Source organism: Amia ocellicauda, chromosome 15, assembly GCF_036373705.1.
Source record: "Amia ocellicauda isolate fAmiCal2 chromosome 15, fAmiCal2.hap1, whole genome shotgun sequence".
Taxonomy (NCBI): Eukaryota; Metazoa; Chordata; class Actinopteri; order Amiiformes; family Amiidae; genus Amia; species Amia ocellicauda.
The window spans coordinates 23,192,556-23,214,033 of NC_089864.1; the positions used below are offsets into that span (position 1 = coordinate 23,192,556).

At 38.7% G+C, this 21,478-nt stretch overlaps 2 protein-coding genes across 11 annotated transcripts in view; one reads left to right on the forward strand and one right to left on the reverse strand.

Annotated features, from left to right (window-relative positions):
* The window catches only part of hipk2 (homeodomain interacting protein kinase 2), an 84,160-nt gene extending 67,008 nt beyond the window's left edge, over positions 1 to 17,152 (reverse strand). For 3 of the 7 annotated variants that reach the window (XM_066724203.1, XM_066724202.1, XM_066724198.1), the window contains exon 1: positions 16,647 to 17,151. In XM_066724203.1, the coding sequence (XP_066580300.1) occupies positions 16,647 to 16,665 (19 nt within the window). In that variant the 5' untranslated portion in view covers positions 16,666 to 17,151. Of the gene's footprint in view, positions 1 to 16,646 lie in introns of all 7 variants that reach the window. The other 4 variants (XM_066724200.1, XM_066724199.1, XM_066724201.1 and 1 more) reach the window with 3 other exon arrangements.
* A 3,570-nt stretch (positions 17,153 to 20,722) lies between these two features.
* The window catches only part of tbxas1 (thromboxane A synthase 1 (platelet)), a 93,701-nt gene continuing 92,945 nt past the window's right edge, over positions 20,723 to 21,478 (forward strand). For 2 of the 4 annotated variants that reach the window (XM_066724209.1, XM_066724211.1), the window contains exon 1: positions 20,723 to 20,831. The gene's annotated coding sequence lies outside the window, so the exon portion shown is untranslated. Of the gene's footprint in view, positions 20,832 to 20,916; positions 21,154 to 21,478 lie in introns of those variants that run through there. The other 2 variants (XM_066724212.1, XM_066724213.1) reach the window with 2 other exon arrangements.

Here is a 21,478-nt window from a genome sequence, read left to right on the forward strand (position 1 = left end):
ACAGTGACTCCACTTCATCACAACATCATTTCCAAAGGGAGACAGAGGCTGCCCTTTGTGCTCGGTTGTTTTCAATGGTGGCAGAAGAGGGGAGTTGGTTTTCATAAGTGATTACGACATGTTCTTCAACTCTGCCATAGAATGTGTTCCCAAACAACACAAACGAAAATCGAACCCATGCAAGTTTTTGTTCAGAAGCACAATGTGTCATTTCCACTTTCCTGTTATTTCTCATTGCATTTCCTGTTGCATGTATGCAGGTTTATTGTTGTTTTTCCTCTAAGGGTGTTGACTTGTGCTGCTAATTCTGCCAGACTTCGACAAGGCCTTCTCTGTGCAAGTGAGGGAATTACAATTCTGCCACTTAATGAAACAGAATACTATCATACAGTACTACATAGTGCTTCTAAAATCAAACAAAACATTTTACCAGTATGATACGAAAAAACAACAGAGGCAAAAAGACATGTTACAATGAAGATGTACCTCAATTATAACTTGAGCAATCCCTGCCCTTCCTATTCAAGAGACGTGGCTGGATTGGCACTGCATACAGGATAAGAATTTAAAGTCAACTTGCAGCTGGGACCAAACTCATTTTACTTCAAGGTTATGGCAAAAAGGGGAAAGTACAATCAAACCATACAGAAAGCCCCAGAAATAAAACTCAGAAAACCTGCCATGCCTGGTACTGTATTAACTCTGAGAGACATTAGTGACATTGCCAGCAAACGTTTGTTACGTAACGCGTTTCCAGTGAAAAACTGGTTTGAAAAAATAACTACAAGTATTTGGATTAAGGGAGTGGGTCCAGAAATGAAACAAGAACACACTGATAAAAAGAAAAGGATGGGCATTCTCCATAGAGAGGTTTCTGTTTTCGTGATCAACAGGACTGTAGAGCGAAGGTAACAAGGTTATTATTTTTTAACATTTCATAATGCCCACCACAAATCTGCAATTTCCTCTGAAGGCTGGAATGTTATGAGAGATTTGAATGCTTTGTAGAAATTACAGGATTTAGAGCATATTAGCCAACACATGAACTCAAGAAACAAGATGTATTTTGCCGTTGCTGTTGTTTTCAGTACTCTTAGCAAACCTTTTCCATAAATAAACTTGGGAGATAGTATCCAAGATTTCTCTAATCGTGTTCAACATGTGCAGACAAAGAAACTAACAAAGAAAAAAGACACTACATCAAGTAATATAGATTTACCTCCTGAATAATCCGCCCAGACTGCTAAAATACAAATAAACATGCAACTAGCAGCCTATATATTTTGTACTCTAGAGATATTTTAAATGTTATGGACCATAAAAGTAAAATTTCATCAGATAAGTGAACTCTTTATATGAACTTGTTCATGAATTTATCAGGGTCTCATAAACTGGGCCTGTTATGCCATTTTGCAGTTTAATAATGTCAAAGGAGTAGCCAACAGTACAGTCATTGAAATGTCAAATTAGACTAATATTTTCAAGCATCCAAGACAAAGACAAGCTAGAACTGCGATTGCATTGTGAACCTGAAAATACAGCCACCAGTTGAACTTTATAAAAGCTAATCTAACTACTCAAAAAGAAAAACAACATTGGCAAAATATTTAGAACATATTTGATCATATTGAGCAACTCAAACTGGTTCAAATGTTGTGGTTACACATTACAGAAAACACATTGAATGGACCCCTCAATGTGACAGAGAAAACCAAAGACACAGAAGTAGGTGACATATGATCTGCAAATCCTTCATTTAATCAACATTATGACTGTCCCTAACACACAATGCTCAAAGGGAGAAGTTCCTCTCTGCAGTGGGGGGTGAGGGAGCGCATGCTTAATAAGCCAGTGCTAAGCCAATTAGGAAAAAATGTGCTTGTTTGCAGAGCGTGCTGCAGCAAACTGGAGTTAATGTGGGCACTGTAATGTGGAGCACCTGAACATGTCTGACACTCACAACTCGCACTGCAAATGGGTTTGTGGGTAAGCAGCAGTGCGTAACCAAACCTTTTCAACTCCCCTATAACTTTCTATTTCAGATCTCTACACAGGTTGAATTATGCTATCCATTAGCCATTGTCAAACAAAACAGGGGTGGCGGGAGAATCCCAAAAGGCATTAGGACAACAGACCAATTACAAAAGAGAGCCTAAAACTGTGGTTTTAGTTTGTAGGCCCACCCTGGGCTTTAATGCTTGCTGCATGCTTTGCGCTTGCACGGACACAGCTGATGTGCAGCCAGCAAAGTTGGCACCTGTGATCTCCTCTTCCCCGATTCAGTTTTGTTGAGCAGGCCATGAAATGTTTTCAAAACCACTGGGTTTAATTCCCAGCCCTGTGACATGATGTGATCATTGTGCGATAAAGATTCATCCTCATTATGAAACTCCATCAATGCTGGCAGAACAATTTCAGAGCGTTATAATACATACTGCAGGTCGTGGCGCCCTTCACAGTCTCCACAGAGCACATGACCTCGAGTACAATTCATTACCTTTGGCAGTTTGGTGTATGTAGATAAGGGCCTAGTTCCAGAATATTGAATGACCACAATAATTGTAAAAGACAGCACGCATGAGGAAGAACCAGCAATTGCTGCTTTCCTAGTAATAACACACAAGTTCTGACACATTTGCTCAAGTAGAAATAAACTGCTGTACTGTCATCCCTCTGAGGTAATAAGAATGGATTAACTACAACAAGACAAATATAAAGACAAAAATTATTTGAATCATAATGATATATTATAATACCCTTTCTAAATTCTAGATTGATGTTGTCCATTTCTATGTACTTATGTTTTTAATTTTAAATTAGGAATCAACAATTATTTCCCCTGCCAATATATAACCCTTTTTGAGTACTGTCCTGTTTTATTGCACTGCTGGGAATCGGCACACATAGAATCCTGTCAAGGTTTGAATCTTGCATGTTTTTTTGGGGATTGCAGGACAATGCACATGCTCTTGACGTGACAGCCAACAAGAAAGTGTGAATCCCAACAACGAATTAAACAAAGAAATATTGTGTATATATGCTAAACATGCTAACATTCTCATCACAAACTTCTGATGTAATTAGAAAGAATTGTATTGTATTGAATTGTCACACGCATAGTTAATGGAATAATTTAACTTAGACAAACCTACTGTAGGTAGATAATATGACCGGCACCCATATAGAAAATGTGCTACTACACTGAAGACATTTTCTTTCCTCTCTGGAGGGGACAGCAGTCACTGAATGAATGGCTGCTGTTCTGACCTGACTAAAAACTACAGAAGATAAACTAATCACTTGTATTCCCATCTGTCTAAACTTGGTCAACTAAAAATAATGGTGCTGTATTATCAAAGGACAACATATCCTTTCATATAAATCAAAGGCCAGACTTTGTACTTTTCGGGGACCTCTGAAGTGGCTTCCCAGAAAACAACAACTTTGTTGTCTCTGTCAGGCCAAGGAGCAATCACCAAGGACTTGAGAGACCTTTATCCAGGATTTTTTCTTTCTTCTTTCTCGCACTTGATTCCCAAAGCATTCGGAAGTCACTAGAGGAGGGCAAAAATGCATCACCGCTATGCAGTAAATCAGTCCCTGGAGTGTGCACTACCTCAGCGCTGGACTGAACTGGACCGGTTCAAAGACAAGTCAATGTGAGTGACTATGACAGGCCTGAGAGTTTTTATATTTTCGTTTTTTGTTTTTTTTCCTTCCCCTATTTTCTTTGCTTCTTTGAAGTGAGGCAATAATAAAGGTGCCAGGTTAATAAAGGTCCTGTGGTTTTCAGGCATCAGCCCTCATCCTATCAAGTCAAATAAGATTGGACAGAGGAGACTGCTTTCATTATAATCGCCAGTAAGGGGAATCACCTGTTAACTTCTGGAACCACACTGAAGGACGTATGTTTACAGAAAAATAAAATAAAGAATAAGAATAAGAATTAAAAAAAAACAACTATGCTCCATTCACTGGTACTTAGGTTAGAATAAATTTAGATACAAACAAATAATGATAATTAAACATATTAATTAATAAGTCAAATAAAATCCTACTCATGCAATGCAGCCTATTATAGACAGGCAAGTATAGGCAATTATACAATGAACTGAGCCTGCCTGGGAATATCAGCTTTACTTAAATCCTCTGGTGGCTTTTTCCTCTTCTGCTTCCAAACCATAAGAGAAATACATGAGAAAAGCAATGCAAATGAGTGCAAATAAGTCAAAGTTTATTTATTTGTCCATTTGTTTAGTAATTCATTTTATTATATTATTATGAAGACAATCTTATCGTTTTATAGCTGTTACATTTGTATGCCCCATTATTAAGAAATCGATTGAGAAATCGAACAAGTCCAGCTTTTGCTCACTTCCCACCCATTAACAAACCCTGACTAAAAAGCAACATTCCTTTTGATAGGGGCCCATTTAGCAAATGTCAAATAGGTCATCTCACCAACCATGTAAAGCGGAGGTTATTCAAATGGAGTTTACCCAAATTCACAGAAACCTGCATCTCCCTCACAAACAGCTGCGGCCCTCTTGCTCTGTTCGTTCCTCTTGCAAACTGCTTGGTTCTGAGGAACAGTCAGCAAGCCATGACCAGGCAGTTAAATTAATGGAGCATTGTAAAATGTGAGAGAGGGAGAACCCGTTCACCTTTTAGCTTGTTGCTAAAACCCCCCACTTGGGTCCACTGAAGGTGGTCCTAGCCACTGCTGCATGTGAAGGCATAGCCATAACATTTAACAAGATCCATGACACCTTTACCATTTAAAACTGGTCTGAGTATCAAAGCTATTCTGCCCCCCTTTTCTTTTTTTTTTTTTTAAACTTACTTTATTTTATTCCCCTCCAATGTACATCAAAATGAAGCCACAACTTGTGCCCAGGCTTTGAAGTCCTTTCATTTGTAGCCAAGCATGTCTCCATACCTGCAGCCATCTGTGAACGACCTTGGCGAGAGACCTACATTGGTCTGTGAGAGGGATGAGACAGGCGGGTGCAGAGTGACACAATATACCATTCACATAGCTCCGTCTTTATTTGTATTGCCGTTTTTTTTATTATTATTATTATTTTAGTTTGTGTGTTATAAACCAAGCAACCAGAAAGAGTTAGCACAAAAACAAAATGTGTTTTATAAGATGGGAATCTAACAATTGAGAAAGGGGATGATTCCAAAACAAAGTAGTGAACTTAAAATACTCCTTAAGACATTTGTTTCAATAAATTTTGCCTTATGTGACGAAAGCACACCTTCCCACTCGCCACCTAGGACTGATATTAACTTTGTGAACAATAATTGAAATCCACAGAAAGACTGCATGTGAACATGTGGTATGTCTTGCTCAAATACAAAATGAATGCCCTATAAATCGGGGCTGTTATTATAACGGGGAGACAATGCAAAAGGAATTGATCTAGGGGATATTTTCCAAAACAAAAGGATTAAGGAGATTGGCATTATCCTGCCAACAAGTCTGGCGTGTCTGGGGTGGCGGGGAGGCTTGTGTCGGGGGTGGAATATGAAAACAGTTTTGATTGTAAACGTAAAGGCATGGTTTCAGGTCTCTCTCACGCATTGTTAAAGGTTTCCTTCTGAAATGGACATGACTGCAAATGAACCAGAGTCTGTGCTAAGGGCTGAAGTTCACATCCAGTTTTTGGGGCAGCTGTTGTTGCTGTTATTGTTGTTGTTATTGCAGCCGCCTCAGTGGCAATCACGGCTCATCTTACAAAGGCTGCTGTGCAATCTGGCAACAACTGGCGAGGGCTGATAGGACGGGCTCCTGAACCAAACGAGTAAAGGATGATCAGCCACTTTAATCCTGGACAAGAAGGGAGCTCTACATCACTAAAGAGCTGCTAACAGCACCTACAGAGAAGCACTCCGGCACAGAGAGAGAGCCTCATTCGCTGACCAGCATCTGTCTAAATAGAGTGGGATTCTCTTACATCCAAGAATTCTTCCTACAAGTCCCTCAGAGGGGAACATAACTACTACTAATCAAAATAATAATAATTGGAGATCTGTGCGTTGTTTTCAACCCAGAGTGACAGTCCTGGTGTTTTAAGTGACCTCCAAATCTGGAACCAATGAATGATACTAGTAAGCAAGTCTGACCCATGTCATTGCTCTACAGCAGGGGTACCCCATGTCTGGTGATGGAGGGCCAATTTCTGGAGGTTGCATGGGATGGGGGGCCGCAGTAGAAAATGAACCACTGGTGAAAACGAAATATGTCCCAAATCGTACCTTTTTATTAACTTTAATTGTCGTTTTATTATTTTCCCCCAAATGACATGTGCAATTTGTAACAGAAAATGTTCAGAAACTGTACAAATATAATAAAGGTTCAGAAAGGTTGGCTTTGGGGAGCCGCACCAAACATCCTTGAGGGCCGCATTTGGCGAGACGTTTCCTCTGCTGTTAATGGACTACACACAAAATTATGCGATAAATATCAGGCTGTTTTTGTGTGTGAAGGGCAATATGACTGACAGCACAAACGGTGATATTTCTTTAGGCAACAGCGTACTGCAGGCCCTGACGTAACTTTAGGGTGATGGCCCATACATCCTTAACATAACACACCACGTCACAGAGCTTCAAGGAGAACAGCTTTGAAAACATTTTACATTTTACAGTCCTGACCTCGGTGCCACAGAATAACTCGAGGATGAACTGAGAGTGGATCCGACGAGAAGGAAACTGCAGCATTTGGGAAGCATGGTACAATACTTCTCCGAATATTTATCAAAAGAACTTCAGCAGTAAGTAAAGCCTACAGAATATCACATCACAAGCACCTGCCAATTGCAATATGACAATATAATAATATTGTAACCGTATTGTTGTAAAAATACTTTATCATCATCAACAACAGTCAAATCACTGCCAGATGAAAGTTTCTTATCACTGTGGGAAGTGGCCATGACTCTCCACATTAGCCAGACTGAACCACAGTGACAGGATTAATACTGGCCTCCCAGAAAGTGGCTTAGTTCTTCCTATATTTCCATAATAATTTCTCCTGCAAAGACCTACTGGAAAGTCCTTTTTTTATTAAATCAAAGAAAACAAGGAAGCAATGCAACGCACCACAAGGCTGTGCAAGGTCCCTGGCTTTGTGTGGTAGAGTACAATAGGCCAAGTCTAATAATGACAGATCTAATAGTTTCCAATACAGTTGGGAGGAAGGGCTTATTAGTCTCATAACAGCAAGAGGGTTATAAAAGAATGTGTTATAATCAGCAATGAGAGCGAGCTTATCAACGAATGGAAATTCTTTCGCATGCACGCCTCTGGTCAGCATAAGGAATTTGATATCTATAGAACAGGCTGCCCCCCCAAACGCACAATCACTGCTGCTTAGTTCAGCTCAGGAGTCTTAAAAAAGTAGATTTCTAACCTTGTTACAATACACATTTAAAAGCTATACACGTATCAAATTTTAGGTTATATTATTTAATTTTTGTACACAAAACACCAAGATAAATATGCTTTCAGAGTGAAACTTAAATTTAAAGCCATCAGTTACTAACATCAAATGCAACAGTGCTCTTAAGTTCAGAAGAGAGAGAGAGAGCGAGAGAGAGAGAGAGAGAGAGAGAGAGAGAGAGAGAGAGAAACCACATTTTACAGAAAGCTTTGATTTTGAAATGCCAACAACAATAAAGAACCATTACAAAGGGCTTCAGAAGTACAGAAGGGACATTAGCATTCCAAAGAAACTTTCTCAGCAATTTTATCTACAGATGTTGCAGCATGGTTTTCATAAAGCCCGTTTTGGCCATCCCATGTGAACTGCACCACTGAAAAACAAACAACACAGCCAGGGAGCAGACTTGCCACCTCATACTGTACCAAAGTATGTCCGCTAAACCGAGTGAGCCAGTGCCATCTGCCCAGGGAGGAATTTCATAAAGCTTAAGTTGTCATAAGAAGCAAACAGTTTATTAGTGGAAATCAAAGTGGTTCAATTTGTATACAATTCAAAGGCACACTAAAGCCCCACCAAACAAAACCAATTAATGAATTTACTCTCGTCTGCCTTTCTGCCTTTGTATTAAAAAAAGAGGAATATGTGGACATTATTGCTTTTCATGGGCTATTAATGTTATTTTCTCCATCCATACATCTAAAAGACAGCAAAAGCAAAAGTAGGGGGCATAAATAAATGTCTACAACTTTTACACACACATCCGATTCTTATTTTTTGTTTTTGTATGAAAATAATCATTTCAGCTTCGAGCACATCTGTTTCCTGCCCTGTAAGAACACACCTGTGAACTATTTCTTTCGCCAACAATTCTCACAAACACGTCTGAATGCAAACATGATATACTATCTTCAAAAGAGAACTCCAGATGGCAAGAGTTTCTCTGATGCAAGCTTACCATACTGATGCCATTTCTTCTCCTGGTATAAAAGACCCAACTGCATTATTATTATTATTATTATTATTATTATTATTATTATTATTATTATTATTATTATTATTATTATTATTGCTATTGTTATTGTTATACCAGACAATTTCTGCAATGCAAATTCAGCCAGTACTGTCCTTTATAATCAGTTTGGATGTTTCAAAGTAAAAGCCAATTTTCACATATTCAGCCAATGGGTAAAAAACTATTCAGTTTATCTCTCGACAAAAGTAGAAAAAGATGCTCAAATAAGTATTCAGGCATAATCAAGAAAAAACTAGTTTTTGTGCAGGAGTTTGTTGTGGAATGTGGTATTGAGGTATGAGCACCAGCAGAGAATAATAAGAAATAGACCAGACTGAATTAGGTTAAGAGAGAAGTTTCTTTCTGGCAAAAGAAATAAAAAATCCTCAAAGTTATCAGGTCAAAATGTAGGATTTAAGACAGCTTTAGGTATTCTAACAGAAGTAAAGATATGCAAAAATTGATTTTTAAAACAAGAAATTCAAGAAAGGCCATATCCAACCTGATATCCCAAACAGCCATCCAAACCTCAGGTTCTGCTTGAAAAATATATCAAGTATAAAATGTGTTTGATTTTCTCTGTGGCCTGAATAGCAAATATGTAAGTGGTTTCTTTTCAATGTTCTGGAAAAGGTAATGCAAATAAGAAGTGTCACCCTAAATAAAGCATTGTAGCTTGTTTGCTATAGTACCACTGTCTTAAAGAGGCAAAGTTTTTCAGAGGTAACCGGTGAATACTGCTTCTCAGCATCAATAACTTCTGAGCAATGAGTAAAAAACACCATCTGACTGAGGGGACTTGCTCAAGTTAGCAGATGATCTTGGTCTACTACGCAATTCATACAAAATGAAACATAAGAATAACAAGACAACAGCTTACAGAAAAAAGGGGGAACTTCTGGAGTGCTTTTGCTCAAAATGTTATTAGCAAAATTTTTCATTGTCGATTTAAAACTACGAGAAATAAACAAGAATTTTGATAGCACAGAGACCACATTACTGAAATTGAGAAGTATTGGTTTCGTGGATTCATCTTTTTTTTTTTAGACGAAAGTCTCTTCAAAGCTCATTTGACATTATGGAATGTAAAAGGAATTCAAGTTCTACTTTGAAACCATTGCAAACTGGTGTCATGCTAGTTCAAAGCAATGCTTAACTTTTAACTATGAATAAGAAAGAGAGAAACACAATGGATCTCAACTATATGCAGTGGGAGTTTTATCACTTGTGTCATGGCTCATGAACAGCACATCAGATTTAACTTTGAGCACAAGGATGTTCGGAACAAAAGGAACAAGCAGAACCGAAGGAAGGAGGACTTTGCTTTTTAAATTGCTGTGCAAATGCTATAAATCAGGCAACACTTATAGTTTATAGTTATAATATAGTTTTAGTCCATCTTTGAACAAAAGCGGAACCCAGAAACCTTGCTCTCCACACTGGGCACAAGTTATGTCTGGATAATGTCAGTTAGGACTAAATGAATCACTTCAAGGAATAGCGGAAGAGGAATTTCCAGCACACTGTTACTGAATTCACAAATCTCTTTTAAGGTAACAGTGTTCTATCAGTACTCCCTGGCACGAATAGTTAGTCGAAAATAGCTCCCAAAAGAGGCGTTTGTGCTGATATATGCAACTTTTCAGCTTATTACACTGTGGCTGGTATGCTCTAGGCAATGAAACCTGAAGTGTAGCCCAAATAATAACCCGGGGTGGCGGTTATAAGGGTGAGGGGCGCAGGGGCAGCAACACATGCCTTGTTTACACAACAGACATAAAACACACTTGACACTTTTTCCACCCAAACAGAAGAAAAAATACAACAACATACATAACACAAGCAACGGCCAAAAATACCGCCTTCTGATGCCAGTAGATATATATATATATCTATCTCAGTATCTTTAGATCTATATATTCAGGCTCAAACTCAGAGGTGTCAAAGGAAATGTTCACATGGGCTTCACCCAGCCGCTTATGAGCAATACATTACAGATTGATTTCATAAGAGGAGTACATCAGCTAGACACTGCATGCCACACTGATGATCCTCTAGTCTAATTTGCAGGATACTTATGAGGGCCCAGGGGGATTGTACTGCACCATTGGTGACACAAAGTAACAAATTAAGCCCCCTTTCTCTGCAAAACCCCACCCCTCCAACCCCCACTCACACACATTTTCCAAAGCAAGATGAAGTTGTTTGTGTCTGAATATTGGCTTCGGCACAGCTGGGGGCCATTGAACCTGGCTCGCCATCCCAGATTCATCAACGTGTCAGTTTGGGTTATGTGATTCCCCTCCCTGGCCCACAATTATGAGATTATGGAGCAATCTGGGCAGTGTTAACAAAGCCAGCCGCCACACATTGCGGCACATCGCGTGAGGACTCGAGCGGAGGGGCCCTCGCGCTGCGATAGAGATCGGTGTACTGCAGAGGCATCCCGATGAATCAAATCCACATGACCTCCAGACATCTACTGACCTGCCCTGCCACCCTCACACACACACACACAGGAGAGCGAGCTAATCGGAGTTTGGCGACAATGAGTCCTACAAAGCCAAGACACGGTTGAGAGGCAGCGGAGACGCAGTCGAGAGGAAATGCCTGGATGTCTAATGAAACAAAAATAATAATAACAATAAATTGTGAGATGTTCATTCCTGCACCAAAGCTCTGCGCAGCCCCAGCGTGACAATAAAATGTGTGCATCTGAAATTAGTGCATTTAAACACCAAGCAGAGAGAGGAAGAGAGTGACTGAAACCACCGTGTGATGTTATGCAAGCAGATTGAGGCATGAACCTGAAGACCGAAGAATAATAGGTACAAAATGAGAAAAACGTAACCACAGAGCACAACGTATACTGTGAGTTCACTCTGTGGCAGTATGGTGTATAACGCAAGAAACGTACTCCTAGTAAAGTTGTTTTGAGGTGAGCTCTTAAAACGTGTGACTTGTAAATGTTACTGCGGGACACTTTTACAAAACAGCCATCACACAAAGGTTGAATACAGAGTCGAAGATGATTTACAACACTCATCTCCTATCCTGAGTTCAGACAGACCTCTGCTTTACTCAAACTGGGCCAAGGAAATACGAATAGCACTAGAGCAATGAGAGGCTTGCCTACCTATTCCCAAGCTGCACATTAAAACGGGCCTTTCAAATTTTAGGAAGTCAGTCTCCCACCACTGTAATGTAAAGTACTGTCACCTCGGGACTCTCTTGACAACATACGAATGACTTGGCTCACAACAACATTGCTTTTCAAATGCCTTGGGGCAGGTGAGGGAAAAAAACACAACATTCATTATGCAAACTTAGTTGTAAAATATGGTGGGGGGTGTTATACCCAAGGGGCCATGGCTGCAAATCCAAACCCTCTCAGAATGCTTAATGAACCGCGCTGTGTGAAAAAGACTCCCCACCCCTTTCCCCTCCCCCCACCACCCTCCAACATACATGCATAAATGGACGAAACAAAAAGGCACCTTGCTTTTTGAATGCAAGCCATTTCGTAGACAAAAGTGTTACAGCTACAAATTTCCTCTCCATTTCAGTTTTAATAGGGCCGCTTGTTTCAAAGGAGATTTGCAAGACAAGAGTTCAGACTCATTAGAAGAGGTATGTGCTGGAGGGTCTCTTCACGGACTGGTCTGAAACCAATCCTAATCCAAAGCATCCGAAATAGGTATGGAAACTACCACTGCATAGCTCCTGTACTCTGGTACCCGTTAGTAAACTTTAACTGGACAACTGAGACGGGTTTCCCCTTAAGGCCTTGGTGCATTTATTCCCCAACTAACTGGATAATGAATGACCTCCATATCAAACCATCTGTCTTCATAATGTGATTTCGGTCAAAAATACTAATCAATTTGTCATTTTGACATCACAAAAGGTTTCTTTCTACGCCGACTGGAAATGAATACGGCTTGCGGCACTATTTTGCACAGCCGAGTTGTGGTCATTTGCACCGCAGTTACAGTTAATGGCAATGACAAGTAATTAATTCCAGCACAATTAGCAAGCACTGGAGACAGGGGTCGGTAAAAGTAATTGAAACTAAGTAGTTGTCAGAGAAGGTGAGTGGTGACAGATTATTATTTTCTTTCAAAAGTTTAAGTCTACTGCATTAACTTTAAAATCAAATATATTCAGGCTTCCATGGTTATGTTTTAAGCAAAGTATAATTTATCGTACCTAAATTTAAGCCCATGTAACATGTCACACATCTTAACTAATGTACAAGAATTCTAGCTACTTGCATGCTAGTCACATGATAACTGAAGGTGTCTGGAGGACCATTAATTGTATTTTCACCCTTTAATTTTCCTTACCACACATATTGTGCAGTGTCAAAGCTCATATAACTATATATAAAGAGAGATAGATGGATATATACTTAGCTCCTGAAACCAAACATATGAAAAAGATATCTTCAGTAATGCAATCCTAATCTGGCTTCGAATTCATATGATTAAAAATACTTTCACGTGGAGTTTCACTTAGCAATGGTACTTAGAAAATAAAAATAACCCTGAAAACAGAGCGCAGAATAAACATACGGGACATACGGGTTAGTCATCATTTTTATTATAGACGAAAACATAAATAGACAAATAAATAAATAAATGCATAGAAAAGAAAAACTTTCAAAAGAATTAATAATTTGTTTTTGGTTTGTTCTTATATACTATGCACTGTTGAGCACATGAGACACTTTCTTTAGGGGCGTTTGTATTTTATTTTTTGTATTATTAGTATGGAAACCAAACATTAAAAAAAAAAAAAAATAAAACACTTGCTTCAAAGATGAATTATGAACCTACACAGCAGCACAAGACGGGGATTGCCTTTATTACGTACAGGTGTGAAACTTCTTTTTCAAAAAACTCCATTTCCCTGCTAACTTTATAAGCCACAACATTTTCAAAACAGACCGACAAAAGCTGGGCTGCTGTGTTTTAGCTATGGCAGATTTACATTCTACATGGCAACCTGTTAGCCAAGCGTGTCTTCCTGCTCCGCACTGTGATGCACCTGATGCTCAGCCTTCTGTACTTTAGCTGTGCTGTGCATATTAAAATTAATGTCTGAAAGCACTAGAGCAAGGATCATTATTTTAAAGACCTCTGCACCTCTGCAATAAATGCAGCCTGTAATTGTTTGTTTATTAAATAAAAGATTGCAAATTGGGGTTTTAGGTGCCAATTACAGCTCGAACCCCATATGGTAAGGAGACAACTAAATGTGCTCAGTACAATCAAAAGTCTAACCATCTGTTAGGAAAATAATGGAAAAAGTGCTTTGTCTGTTGGATTGTTTGTATATGTTTATGATCACTTCCTGACCCGGGGTGAACGCTAATTAAAATGACCTCGACGGCACAATTGTTACCTGAAGTCACAAAGTTGTCAAGATTGCCATTACGGTTATGTTTGCTGACAGTACAGCCGCAGTGAAAAGGAACATGTCGCAGCATTTGAACTGATTTTCCTTGACAACCTCGCTGTACATTGCATGAGGAACATGAGTTCAGTGTGCGAGTCCCAGGACCTCGCTGGCAACTAATAACAGGCACTCAAGTGGGGCAGGAGAAGTCAGTGATGCAACTGCGGCTGGGCAGAGGCACTTGGTGGTGCTGCCAGGTGGCTAGTGAATCTGCACTCATTTGAGAACCTTGCTGGCTGAAATTGCACTGGACTTAGGTCACTGTAGTTGAAAATACAACTGCCACTGACTGAACCTGGAAACATGTCTGCCTACATAAAGCTAATAATTAACCATTCAAATTAATCTAAAGGTAATGATAAAACGGTCTTGCGCTTCTTCGTTTTGGGGAAACTACCCTTATATACACCGGATTGTGTTTCTCAAATTACAGCATTCTGAGGAAAAATGTATTTCATCAGTTTAGGAAAAATGGACCTGATTTATAGTAGTGATCAACTGTCCCATGGTACAATTACAGCTGGGGAGGTGATCCAAGGCCTTCTGCAATTAAAATGCCTTTTTATTTTGGAGTTGAACCTTGCCTCAATAAAAGTAGACAATTACAAATTATATATTTGGGTTGTAACTGAACACTGGGCAGTGCTCTTGGTTGAGCATGAGAAGATATACGTCATCATTAGCTTCTAAGGCGGTTCAAGCAGAGTTCTTCTGACTTTCCCACTTGGGACAGGTCAGTTTTCAAAGAATCACAGAAACTAGCAACAATGAAGTCACTGCCATATAAAAATGCAAGTCTTATGTCTTAGACAAGCACCTTAGGAGAACCAAGGCCAGTATGAAAGTGGTTACAATTATACGTGTTCCAGGTCGTTTGATTCCTCATATTTGTAGAAATAGATGTTTTTAATGAATTGTTTTCATGTTTGCTGGCAGTTTTGACTTTAGGATCTGTAAAGGAGTCAGCCCTTTAGGAGGGTAACATGGTTAAGCCTACATTATATTTTGCAATACAAAAATTAATGAAAACACATGCATGTCTAAAAACATAAAAGACAAACTTTCAGTATTGCATAAATAACACTTGCTGTAGAAAACTGACACATGCAATATACTATTCATTTCTAACGAAACTTTTAACAAAACGACACAGCAACAGTGTCAAAACTAAGGCAACTGGTGAATATAATCTCGTCCTGAAAACCCTGTCTATCCAAATTCATATTCATCAAAATCCAGGTGAACACATTCCTAACAAAAGGTATATCAAATTAAATTCAAAACCCTTGTGATATATTGGAAACACTTCTAACTTACAACTCAGCTATCGGTTTGTCGATCTATAAAACAAATTACGCATTTTTGGGGGTTATTTTAACCAATAATGGTTTATTGGCTGTGCTGAAGGTTTTGTCCAGCAGAGGGAGCGGGGACAGCCAATTAGACAGAGAAACATTGTATCCATATAATCCAGACAATTCCAGCAAGGATTTTTGGCCCTTCCTATCGCATAATAGGACTTTTCATTTCCAACAGCTGTCCTGCCCTGCTATTGTTCAATATATTGGTCATGTATTGCAATGGTGCATGCTTTGAAAACGGCATGAAGGGATGCTTTCGATTATTTATAAAGAATATCCTTTGGTCAATCCAGTGAGCTTCTTTGTTACAGATATATAATTACACCACCACCGCCTGTCTGAAATAAAAACGCTGCCCTTTATGTCAGTGGTCATCAGTGACGTGATCCACGGAAAAGCAACGCATGCTTTGTAATAAATGCATTCAACAACACATACAAACAGCACTGATGTCGGAAGGTGTACATGCAGTCATTCCAGGATTGCATTTTTCACTGCCCAGCACAAAACTAACCACTTCAAGACTTCAATGTATATATGGATCGATAGAAGTGCCCTGACAAGGCTGTCTATTCGCTCACAATAATGACAATGACAAGTTTTATTCCGTGAACACGATGCATTACTGAGTCCCCGGTATCTGACACTAGATTCGGCACAACCATAATACTGCAATACAGACATATCCTGCACGCCAGCAGCACCACGCAGGTTTGTGCGTACAAAAATAATCCGCATGCACAATCTGTTTGCGAAAATATGGCTCTTCTGCTGTGCAAACCCAAGACATTTCAAAGATGCATCACAAATACAGTATCTAGTTACAGTCGCAAAGCACTATGAGCTAAGTCTGCTGTATCTGGTTAGGAAGGACGCGTAATACTAATAGCCTGCATGACAAAGTCAGAACAAGTAGGATTAAAAAACACATATGCGTGTGTGTGCGTATAAATGATGCCATTCCATTCCATTCCATGTATATCTTTGTTAAATACATATATATGATCTCCTTGAAAACCAGACCCAAACAGAAAATACAAATGACAATTACACACAGAGTGAATGATAGACCACCAACCCTTTTCAGCTGCAATGCTTTGGACTTGCTAATGCGGGACTGAAGTGAGATGCTTTCAGCTTTTAAAGCAAATCTAGAAATCAACACTGAGATCTACAGTTCAATCATAGAGAGACAGAGAGAGAGGGGGCTAAAGCATTTCACAACGACATACCTGTCAAGCGAACATATACAAAAGGGATTTGCAAAGCTCTGCTAGAGAAATAGGTATAACTTACAATAATAATCAGCACCCACGATCACATTTTTGGGCATGCAGGCTGTGCCATTCAGGTGGCTTACCTTCGTACATGGGGGCCATCGGTGCAAGGACTCCTGCTATTCATGGCAAAAAATGAAGCGAGATTTCAGCTCTGAACTCAATAAAAATCTGCCATCTTGAGCCACTGTCAGAGTCGCTGTCTCCTGCATTACTAGCCCAGTTCATCAGTGGGGAAAATATGCGAAAATCTCATCCAGGAGTCTGGTTTGGAGGCCGGCCTCTGTAGAAATACAGGAGGAGGGTGTCTGCAACTAAACCCCCTCCGATCTGTAGTTGTTTTTGGCTCAAAAGTTGAGCCAAATAGCAGGTCTTCTTCAGCTAATAGCCAACATGTCTGTGGGGTCCCTGCAAAAGTTGCAATGGAGAAAGCCGAGGGAGTTTGAAGTTAATCAAATGCCTATCGCATCGATCACTGTTTTTTTTTTTTTGTTTTTTTTCACCAGCCGCTGGTTCACATTTCACAGACACTTTAAAACAAGCATTTCTTCTTGACAAGCCCATTTATGACATAGGAATGAATGAGAAATGAAGTGTAACAAGCACATAGATTATGTTTCTTGTAATCTGAGCTGAAGTTAATTGTAAACCATTGCACTTTAAATACCCCCTTGTCAGTGCTTTTTATTATTATATTATAAATAAAAAGGATTAGCACAAATTGAAAAAAATATAAATATCTATTGGATTATGATATGATACAAAAAGTTGTTGGGGGGCTCCACACTTCAATGAGGTCGTGTGAACTGGAGGACAATTTAGCTAGTAGATTCTGTAATTTTTTTTTTTAATGTAATAAGAAATTCATGTTTTAATCAATGGGAGAAAATACTGAGTACCATGCAATTTTATATTCTTGTCCCTTTGAACGGAAAAAAGGTTAATTGAGTTGATGATGGTTTGTCAGTGTTTGCAATTCAAATGTATGAGTTCAATCTTAATGCGTTTTTAAAATTCAGTGAAAGAACCCGTTTGTGTTATTATTTTAGCACCATTAATGGCAAACATCATGCCAGCTATATGCAGGTCAGGATTAAATCAAGCCATTGTAAACTTAAACAGCATGCTTTTTCAGCTTGTTTTAATGGGCTCTGTTTTTTAGTTGTTTTTTCAACTGAACAGGTGTTAGAGTTGTGTCATCAACAGCATTGCCCGTTTCTCTGGAACATAATATAATTACATTCGTGTTAGGAGTATTGCTCTGAGAAAAAAAAAAAAGAAGAAGAAAAAAAGAAACTGCGTTTTTCAATGCTTTCTTTCGACTTCACCTCAGAAGATGATTAATCACCTTCATTTCTTATAAGCCCAATGTATTGCAATGTGATGATTCTGGTAATAATGACTATGGTTTGTTTATTTGTACTAAAAAAAAAAAAAAAAACACTAATCACATAAAACAAATAACTGTAATGTGCATAATGAGGGGCGCCCTGCACAAGGGCGTCTGCTAATAAATAAATAAATACATAAACATAATAAATAAGATATTAACACTGCACTGAGGTGAATATGTATATAGTGATAGATGTTGTGCGTGTAGGAAATAAGCCTCCAATTGCATAACTGTTTAAAACATTTCAAAGTTACATTTTCTGAATTAAAGCTAAGTTCAGGTGCCCAATAGTTGATTGCTGTTGCTTCATTGTGAGTGGAAGTGCACACACACACACACATGTGTGGAGTTAGAGAACAGAACAGAACGGAAGAGAAGTGCATCAGAGAGCCTTATGAGCCAGTGATGCAATGATGACGTGTTATTGTCTATTCTCCTTCCCAGTTGTACATGGTGATCTAATCAATGTTTTGAACAGTCAATCCCAGGACAGCCAAAAAAATCCATAAGAGAAGGAATTATCTGAGTAAATTTATTTTATTTGTATATTTATTTTTAATTAACATTTGTGTCAAATTAAAACATATATTTCCCTAAAATATTGAAAATTCACAATGATGTAATGTATGTAAAATACATTTTTCAGCCCCATCTAGTTGTAATTATATTGCTAGAAGGCAATAAGACAATAGTTTATTTAATTATAAAAATATTAGTCAAGTCTTGACTAAAACTAGTCATGTGCTGGCAAATACAAATATTGACTCCATCCTTTCCAAACGCAGCGTCCGTTCATTGCATGTGGCTTGCTTGATGAATAAAACTGATTCTTCTATACAATTCTGTAAAACATTTGATAATCACTTAATGTACTGTTGAATTGCTCTGTGGGTGATGCATCATGGCTGTGTTAAAAGAGCCCTATGACGCCATTGGATTTTCACAGAGTGAACTAGGGCGGAATCGCATTACACAGGCTCACACAGATGTGAGTAATCTTCCATTTACCAACAACCTGGAAATCACTCACAATGCTATTTACTTAAAAGAGTCAGAGCCCGGAAAATTACAAAAACACACTCACACACAAAAAATGAATAATTGAGTAGCTGTAACTCAGACGGTTCTTGGGAAACTTCCATGTATTCAGGATATTGGTAAAATCTGTCTGAAAAAGTTAAGTTTCTCGGCATAAGGTCATTAATTTTGAGCAAGAGAAACTGCATTTGTTTAATAGGAAGCATTAAGAATATTGTATCCCCTTTAAATACATTAACATGCATGTTCAAGTATTGTATTTGAACACAACAATAATACTGTACAAATTAAGATCAAAGACCATTCAAATCACTTGATCTATTATGATGTAAACTTTCCAAAATGGGTACCAAAAAATAATGAAAGCCTTCTAGAAGTCAGAAAGGTTCTATTCTAGATCAACAGGGAAAAGGTCCACAGTTCTGCAGAACATGAGAAATGTAAGGGAAATGTGATCTCAGAATACTAATCCTATTAATATCAGCATCTGAAGATCACGATGAGGTGATATGAGGCATGGATGATCCAGTCTTCACTTCACCCCATCCTGTATGATTTTAGTATAACTCTAATTACTTACTAGTATTGGTTGGAAGTCTCCTCTTCCCTTACTAAACGGAGAAGGTTGCAGGAGTCAGTGCCAGTGTATTTGCTTCCAGGCACCACTGTTCCAGTCCAGCCTTCTTCATAGCTTTGCTGGGAACTCACTGGACCAGTTTTGCACATTTTTCCTCGAACCCAAACCTCTCCAATGTGTACATTTTGAACACCACTCAGCCTCACAGTAGGATACTTTTGTGGTCTCTGAAAAGCCCTTTGTTTGCTCCCTAAGGACAGAGACACCACTTCCAAACGGTGTATGGCCATAATCTGATGTTGACGCTGTTTCATGTGTACTGGTGGTCTGCTATTTGAAACAGCTCAGGTTTTACCTTTCATTCATTCAGCAACACTTATCAGCTTACTGTTATTTGCTGACAAAGAGAACACCAAAGCAAACAGAATAGGGTATTTTATTTTGAGAAAAAGCCCCATATTGAAGTATTGGAATATATAATTTATCTGAAATGTATTAAATGGGGAGCTTTGGATTTAAAGACTCTGAAGGATGTGATGTATGTTTTTTTGGAGGGGGATGCAGAGAAACATGATATCGGAAACAAATGTTAACCAAGGTCAGGAGGGATTTTTTAATAAACATATACAGTGAAAGCCAAGGAAATCTCTAGTTAATGAATGAACAAATTGGGTTAGTACTTCATAGGTTCCACATTTACATCTATTTCAAATAATTCTATTTGTCCATTCCTTTACTTTATGCAGTCAATCAATTATATTGATTAATCATATAAATACACGCACAATTATACATATTTGATAAATAAATATATTGTATTATATGTAATCACTTACTTACTTATTACATTTAAATACATAAATGATTGAATTGAACATTGTTTTAAAAGAAGGGTGCCAATACCTTTGAGAATGTGTTTATACGTCTGTTTCACTTACAAGCCGCGCTGAGCCTAGTCCCGTCTACACGACTTCAGATCCCAGAATGCATTGCTCTGCGAATCTGACCAGGGGAAATGTAGTTCTAGGTCGCGTTTGTGTTGCGCAGACTTGCGCAGTTCGGCGCAGGTCTGCAGAATCTCTGCGATCCCATTGGTGGAGCAGCGTAGAACTGCGGATATCTGCGCTACAACAACAAGACCCAATTTTCGTGTGTGTCTGGCACAATCTAGTGTGTCTGTACACGACTGAAACCTACAACTCCCAGAAGCGACAGAAACGTGACAACGAGAGAGGACATCACGACACAAAACACGGGAGGGTAAGGCTTATTCAGATGGGGTTGCTTTGCGTTTAGTTAAGAAACAAGTATTTCATTTAAAAGTACAATATTATGCAGTATTAATCAAACATTTGCTATAGCCTAAAACATTACAATCGGACATGTGTGCGATGCACTTCCCTTTATACTTGCATTGTCCTCCTAGTACACAGCATACATGTAATTGCATGTAAAATGCTGTGCTGCTGGTGTACCTAACATGTACACAATGATGTAACACTCAGCCATGCGTTTTATTACACTAACTCATACGCAGGTAACTCTTTTGGAGAACATACATGTACCTGTGAAGAGTCACAACGTAAGTTATTTCCAGATGTATAGCGCAATGGCGATTTGGAGAGTTTTGTAGTTAATGCAATGATAAGCATTGCGTGTGACAGTGACGCAAGGATAGGTCATTTGTTGATTAAATACAGCACTGATAACACTAAAAACGCAATGGCTGTGTGTTGTAAAATCTGATCATGTCACTGGGTGTTAAACCGAGAAGTGTGTTTTCTGTTTTACTAATATTGTTTTAAAATACATTCTACACATAAAGCACTTTTCTATTTTTTCATACACGATTCAGGTTATTATTATGTAAAAATAAGTATATCTTATAGCATTGCAATTGCGGTTGG